This window comes from Rattus rattus, chromosome 16 (assembly GCF_011064425.1).
Source record: "Rattus rattus isolate New Zealand chromosome 16, Rrattus_CSIRO_v1, whole genome shotgun sequence".
Classification (NCBI taxonomy): Eukaryota; Metazoa; Chordata; class Mammalia; order Rodentia; family Muridae; genus Rattus; species Rattus rattus.
Window position 1 is genome coordinate 38,554,815 of NC_046169.1, and position 15,287 is coordinate 38,570,101.

Genomic DNA, 15,287 nt, shown 5'->3' on the forward strand with positions numbered 1-15,287 from the left:
ATAGTCCATCCGGGTTCTTGGAGATGCTGTTTGGCGACTCGTCGCCATTCCCGGAGCAGCTCGGCCTCGGCCCAGAGGCGAGTGTCGGTCGCTGTGTCGGAGACCCCGGTCCCCGGCACCGAGACAACCAGCCCTCTCTCCTGCCCCGCGGCGGGAGAGCGTGTCCGGCCGGCCGGCGGGGCTCGCGACCCTCCCGTGCCTCCCCTTTCCCCGCAGCCTCCGCCCCGCCAGGCCCGGCCCGGACCTCCGAGCCCCGGCCTCCTCCTCCTCCTCTTCGGTCACCGCCGCCTCTGGGCCCCACAGCCCCACCTGCCGCTTCTCCTTCCATTTTGAGAAGCTGAGGAAGGAAACAAGGAAAAATGTCGCCATGAAGGCCGAGAACCGCTGCCGCCGCCGACCCCCGCCGGCCCTGAACGCCATGAGCCTGGGTCCCCGCCGCGCCCGCTCCGCTCCGACCGCCGTCGCCGCCGAGGCCCCCTTTGATGCCGCAGAGCTCCCCCAGCACCGCCGCCACCGCCTCCGACATGGACAAGAACAGCGGCTCCAACAGCTCCTCCGCCTCCTCGGGCAGCAGCAAAGGGCAACAGCCGCCCCGCTCCGCCTCGGCGGGGCCGGCCGGCGGCGAGTCTAAACCCAAGAGCGGTAAGAGCCGGCAGGTCTGCTGGGTTACTCGGGAGTTGGGAGTGGGAAATGACCCACCTTCCGCTTGCACTGACATATCCAGTATTTACGGGTTAAGCAGATCTGCGCGGCGTGGTTAATTTGGGCCCTTGCATTCATATTCAAAACAGCTGGTTGAAGTCGGCGCTATTCTTAGCCCCATTTTGCAGATGAGGAATCTGAGATTTGGAAGGGTTAAGGTCATCCAGGTGACAAGCACCTCGCGGCAGGCCTCAAGGCCTGGTTTGTGTGACTCATCGGTCCAAGCTCTAAAACAATTTGACTTTGTGTTGGGTTATCATTGGGTAACATTCAAGTTTAAGTAAGAGAGGGTGAGGCCCGAGGGTTTTTCGGGTTTAAATCTGGCACCAGTTCTGCTCCTCTGTCTAAGAGGACACATCTTGTGATGGCGTTGTTCGACGTGATGGTACAGTATGCAGACCCTGCATTTTAGGTCCAGTCCTTGCGTTTGCCTTCTGTAAAAGAGGTAATGTATACTCTTGAGTGAATGTGATTGAATGAGTCAAGGGCTTAGACTGCTAGACAACTATTTGCCTAAATATGAGGTCTATTTGTGTGTGGCAAGTTCTAGGGGTTTGGCTCTTACGATGTGTGTGTGTGTGTGTGTGTGTGTGTGTGTGTGATGTGCGTAGTCAGGCTTCTTAGTATTACTGTAACATAGTAATAACTACCACTTATTGATCATGCACAAAGAAGAGGGGTAGGCTTTTATGCCTGATATTATTACTCTAATCATTTATCCTGTTTAGCTAGGAGTTGTTCCTTCTCAGAGAATAAACTAGGAGATGGCAGAATCCCGAGTCTAGCATTCTCTATCTTGTCCCAGCGCTGTGTGCAAATCTTTGTTCTCTTTTATACTTTTACTGTCTTGGCAGTAATAGCAGTGTAGGGCTTTTGTTTGTGTATTTTTGAGACTGTAAATTTTTTTTTTTTTTAAATCTTTAGGTTTTCCGAGACAGGGTTTCTCTTCGTATCCTTGGCTGTCCTGGAACTCACTTTGTAGTCTAGGCTGACCTGGAACCCAGAGATACCTTGTCTCTGCCTCTCGAGTGCCTCCACAATCTCAGATAGCACCAGGTTTTCAGATTGTAGTTTAGTTACAGTGCCCCACCCCCTTCCCCTCCCTCCAGAGCTTCCCGTATAACCTTCCCCTCCTCTCCTTCAAATTCCTGTCCTCTTTTCACATATATGCATGCATATATACATGACAACAAACATATATATGCGGGATATGTATATCGTATCAATGAGCATGAACATGGGGGAGGAGCCTAGGAAGTCTCAACGCTACACAGAAGAACTTCAGGCAGCTTAGTAAAGCTGAGAGGGGGTCTTCCCCAGGGAAGAGCACACCAGTTGGTTTCCCAGTGCCAAACATGACTGAATGCATTTTAGTGCAGCTTTATGTAGACTCAGCAGTGTGTTTTTGTGAGAGTGAGCATGAGTAACAGATAGGGAGCTTTGGAGCTAACAGTCTAAGATCCAAAAAGCTGGAGAGTGTGGGTCAGTGCTAGAGCCCTTGGCTAGAATATACCAGGCCCTGGGTTTGATCCTTAGCATCCCTACCCTCCTCAAATTAAATTAAGAGCATTATAAAAATCTCCAAAATTATAAGACTTATTGGCTTTGAGAGTTTATCTGCAGGATATGACAAACTCTATCACCAGGTTTACCTGAGGACGTGTAGACATTGCCTGGGGAACTTGGGTAGAGACCAGATGTCACTGGGATGTAGCAGTGCTTTACTGTCTGGGCAGATGTCAGGGAACTAAAGGCCAAGTCTGGGCCCACATAAACCAATTCTGGAGCTTTGTTGTAAATCATCTTGGCTATTGGTGGAGAGAGGTCCGAGTGTCCCTCTGTCATTGATAACCTTAGCCTTGCTGTGGAGGTAATGCTAAGCTTTGGTTCTCCAAGAATTCTCAGGAATTTTTTAGGGCCCTCCTTAAGTCACTAAAACACATTCATGCATGAGTCAGCTGCAGTAAGTGCTTTGTTTATTGTTTAGTGAGCAGTAGGCCAACGCTTGTGACTTAGCAAACAACATAGGAGGAGGCAAGAGGGCTCGGTGAGATAGGGTGCCTGCAGTTTGAGCACTTGCCTTTCCATGTCCTCTGAGAGCAGGAAAGAAGACCTGACCTCACACCCTTCCCCGTTTATCCTGCACACGCAGGATGATTATAGATTTAAAAGATTAAACAGGAGAACTGCGGTGATTAAGGCATTTTACCACATTCCCTTTTCTTTAAACATTTTTTTCCTTACATGTGTTACTTGGGACAGGTGTCCAGGCTTGGTGGCAAGCTCCTTCAAGCTCCTTGACCAGCCGGGATTAAAGACAGGCACCATCTCAGGGCCTGGTTTTGAATCAGAAATACATCAGAACCCTAATAAACAATCACAGACCTAGAATGAAGCAGGGGCTGGAAAGGCAGCTCAGTGGGTCTTGCTCCTACAGAAGGCTTGGGTTTTGGTTCTCAGCTCCAGAGAGCTGTATAATTTGACATGATCTTCTGCTTTCCAGTTACAAACGACACTCACAAGCAAAACACCCATGAGTGTAAAAGTAAAATAGGCTGGGCAGCGGTGGTCCACACCTTTAATCCCAGTCCTTGATAGGCAGATCTCTAAGTTTGAAGCCAGCCTGGGCTAAAGAGCAAGGGTTACATGGAGAAACTCTGTCTAAAAACTAAAAAAAAAGGAAAGAAACTACATGAGGCCGAGCGTGGTGGGCACAGCCTGCAGTCCCAGCACTCACTGGCTGAGGCAGAGGATTATGAGTGTGATGCTACCCTGGGTTAATGAGCCTGTTCCAGGGCTGCTTGTTCCATAGGAAGACCCCGTTGCCAAGCAACATGAGAAAGAAAGCATTGCTGTTGAGAGGGTGGCTGCTGAAGCAGATGTGACTTTGAGATGTGGGTGGTCTCAGGAGTGTTTCAGAGATCAACCCATCACTTCTATACTGGAGTCTTTCTGTATGACATTGTTGTGAGGATCTCTGGAATTTCAGAGTCCTGTCTGGAAGAATGGGAGTGGGAAATGAGGATACAGTTTCACTTTCTTTTGCCAACACAAAGAAAAACCCACAAAATGTATTTGGTTTCTGGAGACACTTTGATGTCTCTGCCTTGAGGTCCCTGTGTCCTGTATCCACCTTCAAAGGGCTGGTGTTGGGGGCGTGTGTCACTATTGCTGACTTAGCTTCTTCTCCCTTGTCCCATGTAAAAGAAGCCCTTGTAAGCTATGTAAGTTCGTAAGTGGTCCTTGGCTTTCTAACTACATGAACATACTTGATAGTTTGCTTTCTGTGGCTAGCTTATATTTGCTCTTCTTTGGTGTGCTGTCACAGATAAGTCTGACTGCCAGGAGCTCCTTGGTCTTGGTCAAGTGCTTCACATACTTAACAGAGCATTCCTCTTCTGGCTGTATTTCTACAGCTTTCCTCCCGTAGGGCTAAGACTGTTAGAACAATTTACCAAGTGACAGTACAGCCCAGAAGAGAAGAGAGATTTAGGGGCCAGGGAATGCCATGTAGAAAGAACAGAGAGTATAAATATTTAGAGACAAGAGAAGTCAGGGATTTGTAGGCCGGATGTAGTCCCTGTCCAAGAACTCTGCTCTTGTTCCTCCTCCCTAGGCGGAAGGTGCTGCCATGGAGGTTAAGGGAAGGTCAGGTATTATGAAGCAGTTATTTTGAGGTTGGTAGTGTGAAACACTGTGCTGACACTGTTCCTGTCATCTGGGATCAGAAGCTGGGTTACTGGGTAATCAGACTTGAGTGTTTCTGTCCCCTCACAGCTAGGGTTAAAGGTTGTGTTGGACACCCAGCCTCCTGTGAGTGCTGGCACCTGAATTCCAGTACCCTTAACCTCAGAGCCTCCAGTGGGTGCTGTTGATGAGAATTACTGTGTTTGTTACGTTATAGTAAACTTTCCCAATCAGAGCAACTACATGCCACTGCTACATCAGATAATGTTTTCAGTAATTTTCTCAATTAGTTTTTGTTTCTGCTTTTTAAAAAACATTTACTAATTAGTTACTTTAATGTATGCTGTTGCTGACACAGCAGAAGAAGACATCAGATCCCATTACAGATGGTTGTGAGCCGCCATGTGGTTGCTGGGAATTGAACTCAGGACCTCTGGAAGAGAGCAGTCGGTGCTCTTAACCGCTGAACCATCTGTCCAGCCCTTGTTTTTTTGTTTTTTTGTTTTTTTTTCTTTTCTTTGGAGCTGGGGACTGAGCCCAGGGCCTTGCGCTTGATAGGCAAGCGCTCTACCTCTGAGCTAAATCCCCAACCCCTCGTTTTTGTTTTTTTAACACAGGGTTTCTGTGTAGCCTTGTCTGTCCTGGTGCTTGCTCTCCTGAACAGCCTGGCCTTGAACTCTTTTTCTTAATTTGTTTGATTTTTCTGAGTAACTAGAGATAAGTCACAGGTAAGTCTGACTGCCGGGAGCTCCTTGCTCTTTCTCTCTGTCCATAGCCTTGGTCTTGGTCAAGTGCTTCATATACTTAACAGAGCATCCCTCTTCTGGCTGTATTTCTACAGCTTTCCTCCTGTAGGGCTAAGACTGTTAGAACAATTTACCAAGTGACAGTACAGCCCAGAGAGGAGAGTGATGTGACAGCAGGTAACTCGTAACTCAGCACAGGCAGCCGTTCTGGTAGATGGTAGATGAGAAAGAGGAGCAGCTCTCTCCAGGTTGAGTGGGATCTGACTTGTCAGGTGACGTGAACTGAGGCACATGCTGCTCCCTGGAGGTTCTCGCCAGCCACTGTGGATACGCAACTGGCTTGTAATTACAGCTTGAGCCAGCCGTAGAGCCTTCCTGGCTGCTGTTCTGACCTAGGCTGAACCACCTGTTAGAGCTAGACCTAGAACACTGATGACTCTCCATCGGTGAAGGACTCGGGGCTTTAAGTTGGTAAGGAGCACTGGAGAGAGGTGGAGTTGATCTGCTGTTATTTGGCAGACTTTTCCATTTTGGAAATATGAAAAAGGAGCTGGATTAAAGTTTTAGGCCTCTTGTTTGTTGGTTCTGAATCTTAGGTTCTGGGTTTGCACCATCTAATTAGTGGTTTTGTCAACTAGGGACAGTGTCTTGATAGTACTTCCTGGCACTCCTCAGCTCTGGCTGTGTGTCAGACTCCTGAGGACTTTTACACAAGTGAGGTTCACCTGCAGCCTCTAGGAGTCTTGCTCTTCAGGCGCGGCCAGCCGCAAGTACACACGGAAATCCTGCAGCCTCCTGAAGGCTAGGGTTAAAGGCATGAGCTACCCTGCCTGACCTTTCCTGATCCTCTAAGGGACCTTCCTGGGCATTCCTTGTTACTTTATTTACTTTTTATTATTTTAACTTTCTGAGACAGTCTTTCTGCATAGTCTAGGATGACCTGGAACTCACTGTACAGATCAGAGTGGCCGTGAATTCACAGAGGTCCACCTGCATCTGCCTCCTAAGCTAGGATTAGTCATGTGCCTCTACACCCAAATCCTTGTTTATTTAATTCTAAAGATTTATTTGTGTGGGTGGGTGGTGGTGAGTGCAGTGCCCTCAGAAGCCAGGAGATGACATATTGCCTGGAGCTGCAGTTACAGATGATTGTGGACCCAGTGTGGGTCCCCTGGGAAAGGAGCATCAGGGATTCCTAACTCCTGAGCTATCCCTAGCTCTCTTCGCTATTTTTGACACTGGGTCCTGAGCCTAGTGTAAGTTAGGCAGGGACTTGACCACTGAGTTGCTTCTTTAGCCCCTTTAAAAATTATCATTTGAGGGTTAGTTGGGATTGGCTTAAACTGACTTTGCAGCCTTGGACATGTACAGGTGGCCTTGGACGTGTGACCTCATGCCAGTAGCCTCTTGAGTAGCTGAGACCCCAGGTCTGTGCTGCCAGGTCCAGCTTGCTTGGCCCCCCTCTCCCACCTCTCCTTTTTCCTTTTTTTTTTTCTTTTTTTGGAGCTGGGGACCGAACCCAGGGCCTTCGATTGCTAGGCAAGCGCTCTACCACTGAGCTAAATCCCCAACCCTCTTTTTCTTAATTCTTAGACTTGGCCTTGCTGCACAGTTTATGCTGGCCTTGAACTTGCTACTTAGTCCAGTCTGGCCTTGAGCTTTCTTTTTTCTTTTTTTTTTTTTTCTTTTTTTTCCGGAGCTGGGGACCGAACCCAGGGCCCTGCACTTGCTAGGCAAGTGCTCTACCACTGAGCTAAATCCCCAACCCAGCCTTGAGCTTTCATCTGTATTTTCCTAGTCCAGGCTGGCCTTGAGCTTTCATCTGTGTTCTCCTAGTCCAGGCTGGCCTTGAGCTCTCATCTGTGTTCTCCGGCCCTCAACCTCCTGAGGACTGCAACACCGGACAGCATTCATAACCTTAAACCCTGGAAGTGACCCTGATGTACAACTGGAATTGGTACAACCATTCTGAGGTTTAAAACTTAACCAGAGGGGTTGGAGAGATGGCTCAGCAGTTAAGAGCACTGACTGCTCTTTCAGAGGTCCTGAATTCAATTCCCAACAACCACATGGTGGCTCACAACCATCTGTAACAGATTCTGGTGTATGTCAAGACAGCTACAATGTATTCATATCCATTAAATAAATAAAATATAAAAAAAAACTTAACCAGAAACAAAATAACAAAAATTAAAAAATAATAAAATAAATTTCTTCTAGGAACTTGAACTTATTTTCCAAAATCTGATGTGGGTCCTCCTGTTCCTTCCGTGCGAGGCGGGCAGCTTCTCTCTGAGTCGGTCATAACATGTCCTGGCAAGTTGTCTACAAAACATTTCAAAAATAGCACTGTGGATTTTATCATCCGGTCCCAGGCAGGACAGCACCATCAATCCTCGGCAGTGTGTGAGGTGCTGGGTTAGAGATAAGAGCCAGGTTCTCACTGGAGATGTCTCCCTTCAGACTTTGAGGTATTTGGAAAGCCAAGAGAGAAGGGAGTTGATTTTTTTTTTTCTTTCTTTTTTTTTTTTTTTCAGAGCTGGGGACCGAACCCAGGGCCTTGTTCTTGCTAGGCAAGCGCTCTACCACTGAGCTAAATCCCCAACCAGGGAGTTGATTTTTAAGGTCTGAAATCATAAATCCTTATGTAGTCGGTTGTCATAATCTGACTTAGAAATGTTGTCCATTGCAGCAGGTTTCTAAGTCTTGGGAAACCGTTTCCCTGAGAGTGTGGTAATAGAAGTGAAGAAACCAACAGTCTCCCTGAGGGCTACTTCATCCTCAGGCTTCTCAGCACAGGATGCAGCCCAGCCAAACCTACACAAGCTGTGAGGGCTCTGTCTTAAGCAGGATCCCCAGTCCCTTTATGTGCTGGAAACCAAGGCCCTTGTGTGCGTGCTAGGTGGACACTTCACTGCACGGTGACGCATCTCCTGAAAGCAGCAGTTCACAGTCATGCTCTGTTGGCTTCAGATAACAAGGTTTGGGAAATGTTTTCTCTCTTCCTTTCTTTGCTTCTTTTTCCTTTTTTTTTTTTTTCTTTTTTTCGGAGCTGGGGACCAAACCCAGGGCCTTGCGCTTGATAGGCAAGCGCTCTACCACTGAGCTAAATCCCCAACCCCTTCTTTTTCCTTTTTCTTTCTTTTTTTTCTTCTGAGACTGGAGACAGAGGGTTCTGCAATTAAAAACACATTGGCTACTCTTCCAGAGGAGCCAGGTTCAAGTCCTAGCACCTACATGGCAGCTGATATCTCAGGAATTCTAGATTTTCAGGAGACCATCACCCTCTTCTGGCCTCCATGGGCATGAGGCACACTTGTGGTACACAGACACGTTTGGTTTTGAAGCCGTTGTTTCAGTTCTTTGTCTCCCAGGTGCTGGGGTTAGCGGTGTGCCACTGCAGCTTTCTACCTGCTCCCAGAGCTGCTGTGCTCGACAGCAGCTGGTGCTGACTGAAGCGGTGGCGGGCCATATGCCTGTAAGCTGTTCTACTCTTCCTGCTGCCATCGCTGTAACGTGTTAGCCTGATTCCTTGGCTGCAGCTGGCTAGGTTTGGAGTGGCTGGTGTATCTTTCATTCTTCCCTAGAGATGTGTTTGATTTCAAAATATGCATTTATGAGCTTGCTGGCAAGATGGCTCAGCAGGTAAAGGCCATTACCACCATGTCTGACCACTTAAATTCAGTCAGTCCCTGGGGCGGCATGGTGGAAGGAGAGAACCGTTCTCTGCAGGTTGTCCTTTGACCTCCACACACAGGCTGTGGTTCTCTCTCTCAATAGATGTGGTTTAATTAGGATTCACAGGGGTTGGGGATTTAGCTCAGTGGTAGAGCGCTTGCCTAGGAAGCGCAAGGCCCTGGGTTCGGTCCCCAGCTCCGAAAAAAAGAACCAAAAAAAAAAAAAAAATAATTAGGATTCACAGTTCTTTTTTCTTAGGTCTCTGTAGCCCCGCTGTACAGTAAACTTGTGGTTGGTCAATGTGGACAATGGTGTCTTTCAGTTGTTGCTCAGGCAGCACTGGGTGTGACTGCCCAATGCCTGTAGTCTCTAAGGATTGCCTGGGGTTCGAGGCCAGCGTGAATTAGTCTAGTGAGTTCTAGGTTAGCCTGAACTGTAGAGGAGATCATATTTCCTATTTCAAAAAAAAAGTGCCTACCTCTTTTAAAACAGTAATATTTTTTAAAGATTTATTTATGTAAGTACACGGTCATTGTCTTCAGACAGACCAGAAGAGAGCATCGGATCCCATTACAGATGGTTGTGAGCCACCGTGTGGTTGCTAGGAACTGAACTCAGGACCTGTGGAAGAGCAGTCAGTGCTCCTAACCACTGAGCCATCCCTCCAGCCCCACAGTAGTATTTAAATCAGAGGCAGAATCCTTGAGGATGAGGCTGGAGTGCAAGAATCTCCATGAGGTTCCCCAGGCTATGAGCCTGTGTGAGCTAACACTGCACTCATGCAGAGGTGAGAGTGGGTCCCGCACATGTGAACTCCCGACGCACTCCACATTTATTTATTAGTTTTTTAAAAGAACTCTAAGCAGACAAAGTAGAGGTGTTTGCAGAAAAGAAATAGCTCCCTGTTGGTAGCTGGGCATGTCTTCTTTACAGGTGTGTTTGAGTGTGTGCTTGTGTGTTTTCAGATGAGGTGTGATACTCTAGCCCAGGCTGGCATGGGACTTGTGAGTCTCCATTTCCCAAGTGCTGGGCTAGAGGCTGGTTAGTGCTGGGTTAGAGGCTGGTTAGTGCTGGGCTAGAGGCTGGTTAGTGCTGGGTTAGAGGCTGGTTAGTGCTGGGTTAGGCTGGAGGCTGGGTTAGAGGCGGGTTAGTGCTGGGTTAGAGGCTGGTTAGTGCTGGGTTAGAGGCTGGTTAGAGCTGGGTTAGAGACTGGTTAGTGCTGGGTTAGAGACTGGTTAGTGCTGGGTTAGAGGCTGGTTAGTGCTGGGTTAGAGGCTGGTTAGTGCTGGGTTAGAGGCCAGTGTTGGTGGCAGGTGTATGCTACCACATCCATCCACTTAGTTGTATGTGTCCGATTTTCTGGTGTGCTGATTATACAGCCCAGCCGTTTTCTGTTAGGTAAGTGTCATGCGTGAGTGTGCCTGGAACTGATGTTATGGGTGGTTGTCATCTACTTGTGAGTGCTAGGAACCAAACCTGAGGCCCCTGGAAGGGCAAGACGTACTTTTAACTATTGAGCCATCCTCTCAGCTCCACACGTAAGATTATCTCGTGTGTGTGCCAGCTGCCTTCAGAGTCCAGGCGAGAGTATTGGATTCCTTAGAACTAAGACTGGCTTAGAGCTGTGAGGCACCACATGGATGCTAGAAACTGGTTTGGATCTCTGGGAAAGCAGCCAGTGTTTTTATTACTGAGCCAGTTCTCCAACCCTAACTAAACCCAGGATTTTGTGCACGTAGACTTGTTTGTTTGTTTGTTTGAGACAGGGTTTCTGTGTATTGTCATGGCTGGCCTGGAGCTCACAGATCTTCCTGCCTCGCCTTCCAGTACTTCGGTTAAAGCTGTATGACACCACTGCCCTGTAACTTCTTCCCTGTGTGTGGAGGTCAGAAGGCAGCTGCAGGATTAGGTTCTCTACTTCCACCCTGTGGGTTTTGGGGACTTGAACTCAGGTCCTCAGACTTAGTGGCAGTTACTCTTAACATGCTGGTCTACTTCACCTGTTCAATGTTTATGCTTCTTAGATAAGTTTTGTTTTGCCTTACATTTTTGTTGTGGGTGTACACATGTATTTGCACATGCACTCACCCTTGAATGCACATGTGGAGACAGATGTCAGTGTTGGAAGACTCTCTCCATTGCTTCTACTTTATTTTTTTGACTGGATCTCTCACTGAACTGGGAAGTTGCCTTTTTGACTAAACTGGCTGTTGATCAAGCCCCTGGAATCAACTGCATGGCATCTGCCTCTCCTGGAGCTGGAGCCGTGCCCTGGATATGTCTAGCCCTTAATGTGGGCGCTGGGGTCCTTATGTAGAGCTTCGTGCTTGCAGATGGAGCACTTTATACTCAGCTGAGCCTCTTGCCCCTCCCCCTTTCTAAGCTAGTGTGGCTTATCTAGTGTACTGACCTGATACTGACCTAGGTACCTTGATAAATTTCATTAGTAATGCCAGGTGTTGGTGGCACATGCCTTCAGTTCTAGCACTTGGGAGGCAGGTGGAGCTTTGTGACTTCCAAGACCAGTGCTACACAAAGAAACTTTGTCTCGAAAAAGGAAAAAAAATACTAGTAATTTGTGGATACTGGCAATAAACTTCCTAACCCTTATCTTAGTAAGAAAAGACAAATGGGCAGCCAGACTCAGTGTCCCCACCTGTAGTTCTAGCTCTTGGCAGGTGGAGACAGGAGAACTGGGTTTCAGGTCATCCTTATGTGTGTAGTGAGTCTGAGGCTGGCCTGGGGCTACACGGGCTCCTGTCTCCCAATGAAACGAAGCAAGCAGGCTCTTTTTTTTTTTTTTTTTTTTTTTTTTTTGAGCTGGGGACCGAACAGGGCCTTGGCTTGCTAGGCAAGCGCTCTACCACTGAGCTAAATCCCCAACCCCACAAGCAGGCTCTTTATGTAAAATATAGTTGGTCAACAGTTAAACGGAAAGGATTTGTTGCTAATTAGAGAAATTCAGGTTTAAAAATAAAACCAGAGGGGTTGGGGATTTAGCTCAGTGGTAGAGCACTTGCTTAGCAAGCGGAAGGCCCTGGGTTGGGTCCCCAGCTCCAAAAAAAAAAAAAAAAAAAAAAAACCAAAGGTCCAAATCAAATAAAGTAAACCCTTGTATTCAGGTTGTTAACAGCATCAACAGGACCGCATGAACGTCACATTCTCTCTCATGACGCTGCGTCAGTCTCATTCAGTGTCTACAGAGCAACTTCAGGACATGTAACAGGCTTTTATGATTGTATTTCATAATCTAATTTGACTTGAATATTTGACGTCTATATAGACCTTATACAACAGTCTTCAGTACTGTCCTATTAAACTAGCAAAAAGACATTACTAAATGTATTGGTTGTATTACCCTGTTAGCTCACGGCAGGCAATTGTATAGCCATTAATTGTGCTTTTGAAGAATAGGTAACTTTTTTTTTTTAAGTATTGTATGTGTGTGCGTGCCTGCATTTATTTGTGTGCTCCATATTCTTGCCTGGTGCCCACCGAGGTCAGAAGAGGGCATTGGATGCCTTGGAACTGGACAGTCGTGAACTACCAGGTGGGTGCTGGGAACTGATCCTAGGTCCTCTGAAAGAGCAACAACTGGCTTCAACTGCATTTTGAGACACAGACTCACATATCTCAGGCTGTCTTTGAACATTGTATTTCCTTTCCTGCCTCTACTTCCTAAGTGCTGGGGTGCCACAGTTCTCCGCTCTGTGTTATGCTTTTATATGTGTGTGATGTGTACAACTCTCAGCTTGTTTGTATATGTGCACAGGTGTGATCTTGATGCCCAGTGTCTTCCGGGATCACTCTCTTTTACATATTGTTTATTTAAGTGTGGGTTGAGGTAGGACTTCTCTCTGAAACTGGAACTTGCTGATTTCTGGTTAATCTAAGGAGCCAGCTCCTTCCTGCCCCTGGGTTTGGAATTGCAGGCAAGTAGTTGTCTTACCTGCCTTGCTTTACATGGGTTCTAGGGGTCTCAACTCCATTGTGTGCTTCTACTGGCAACAGTTGGTATCCACGGAGTCAACTCTTCTCCTCAGCCGCTTTGCAGATTCTGATCCATCGTCTAGAGAGATGGCTCATGGCGTAAGAGGACCTGGTGCCAAGCCGGGTGACTGAGCTTATTTTTCCCAGAGTCTACACAGTGACAGGACAGAACCCGACCAGAGCTGACCTTTGCCCTCTAAATGTGTGCTGTGGCTCCTGCAAATAAACATATACACACATGCAAAATAAATAGCATGTAATAAAATAATGTAATTCAGACTCTCTTCTATAACCAGTGTTGATCTGGAATTGAAGGTCCAGCCCAGGCTGGTCCTGTAGATGACTCTTCTGACTCAGCTTCCCAAATGTTGACGCTGTAGGAGTAAGACTAGGATACACACAACTGCTCACAAAGTGACAAAGATCATTTGTATGAGATGTGGGCAAGTGCATAAAAAGAAGGCAGACAGTGTGGGCCTGTCTGCAGGCTCAGTGCTCGGGCCTGAGGCAGGAGGGCTAGGACGGGAGGGGAGGGGAGAGGGAAGACGGAGGAAATAAAGCACTTAATAAGGTAATATTTCACAGGTACTGTCAATTGTTTTATATTTTTATTTTTATAATCAAATGTATGTTCTGGTGTTAATGTGCAATTTTTTTATTTAATTGAAGGAAAAAAAGCAAGAGACATTTTTGTTTTTTCTTTTTTTTTTTTTTTTTTTTTCCCAGAGCTGGGGACTGAACCCAGGGCCTTGTGCTTCCTAGGCAAGCGCTCTACCACTGAGCTAAATCCCCAACCCCCTGTGTTTGTTTGTTTTTTTCTTTTTTTTTTTTGCAAGAGACATTTTTTAAAAGTAACTTGAACTGATCTGTTAGTGTAGCTTCCATAGCATGTTGGTACTGAACTTTTTGTGACAGAATGTCTCTTTGTCTTGACTGTTCTGTAATTTGCCCTATACCATGTTGGCCTCGAGGTCTCCCTGCCTCTGCTTTCTGAGTGCTAGGATAAAGGTGTGAGGCACTATGTCCGGCATGGTTTTATGCCTGTTGAATGTCTGCCAAAGCCTAGGCCGTCCAGTCCTCTGTGGAGCTCTGTACAGACTGCACTACAATGCTTTCAAGGGAGGCGCCTGTCCTCTTCCTGTCAGGCCTGCAGACCAGGTACATCCCTCTAGCACACAATGCTGTTTTGAAACCAAACAAAAGCCTACCTTACTGTGGTTCTTTCTCAAAGCACCAGTGCTATGGACTAAGCTTAGCTTTTTCAGAGGCGGTAGAAAGGCAGGTAGGTCTCCCTTTACTTACTAAGTACAGCTTTGCTGGAAGACAAACAAATTGGCTGTGTCTGGGAAAACATTAAACTTACTACTTTTATTTCTTTTGTTTCAGATGGAAAGAACTCAAATGGATCCAAGCGTTACAATCGCAAGCGTGAACCTTCCTACCCCAAAAATGAGAATTTTAGCAACCAGTCCCGTCGCTCCAATTCACAGAAAAGCAAAACTTTTAACAAGACGCCTCCTCAAAGGGGCGGTGGCAGCAGCAAACCCTTTAGCTCTTCTTCTAATGGTGGAAGACGGGATGAGGTACGGAAGGAGAGTGGCCTTGGTGGGGCTGTCTGTCTGGGTCTGGCTTTTCCCTCTCAGTGTCTCAGCACTTGACAGTGTGAGTGGCGGCAGAGCAGGCAATCAGCCTGTCTGAGCAGCTGGGGATTAACCAGACCTGGATCCTTGCCTGCTTTCCTCCCTTGGGGGCTGTGAACACCCCTGGGAAAGGAGACTTCATAGTCAAGGTTGAGACTGGACAGCGGGTGTGCGGAGCACCTAAGGATGGAAATCGGCGGTGGCGGTGGCGGTGTTCATCTTGCAGAGTAAATGCTGAGCTCCTTAGTCCCCGACACCCATCTTTAGGAGTTGTCTGGGTTTGTTTTGAGTGGAAAAGTTGATATGAGAGATGACCACTGCCGTCCCATTGTAGTTGCTTATTTAGGAAGCAGCCTAAGTACTTATGAAGAAGACCCGTGTCTTGTTTGTCTGCCCATGCTGTGCAGCCATTACAGAACAAGACCGATTCAGTAGGCACTTGTGAAAGGATTACTTACCGCATCTGTGATGTACCAGGGACAGCTAAGGAGTTCCTTCCAAGCACAGCATTAAACAGAGTATTTGTTGTCTTTGTTCTCTAGGGGCTAATTCTCTAGTCTGGTGTGTCAGTAGCCAGCATGTAATTTACCTGACGGTAAGTGCTTATCGGATTAGACAGTGTAGGCGGGAGAGAAGGGGAACGGCAACAGTAATGATGAAGTGCCTAAGGAACAACCGAACTCTTGGTTTGTTTGTTTGTCTAATGGTGTAGCCAGGCTGGCGCTGCATTGGCCTTCTGAGGGCTGAAAGGATGGGTTTGTGCCATCAGCCAGGCTGCAGAGGTAGATTGGAGAGATCTGAATGAAGCAAGGGAAGGAACACTGTTGGGATTGAAAGCAGCAGC

The 15,287-nt window shown here is 47.3% G+C and overlaps 1 protein-coding gene across 2 annotated transcripts in view; it reads left to right on the plus strand.

The window, feature by feature from the left end:
• The window catches only part of Rnf10 (ring finger protein 10), a 33,524-nt gene continuing 18,237 nt past the window's right edge, over window positions 1-15,287 (plus strand). For both annotated transcript variants that reach the window (XM_032886278.1, XM_032886279.1), the window contains exons 1-2: window positions 1-642; window positions 14,190-14,386. In XM_032886278.1, coding sequence (XP_032742169.1) covers window positions 483-642; window positions 14,190-14,386 — 357 coding nt within the window. In that variant the 5' untranslated portion in view covers window positions 1-482. The remainder of the gene's footprint in view (window positions 643-14,189; window positions 14,387-15,287) is intronic.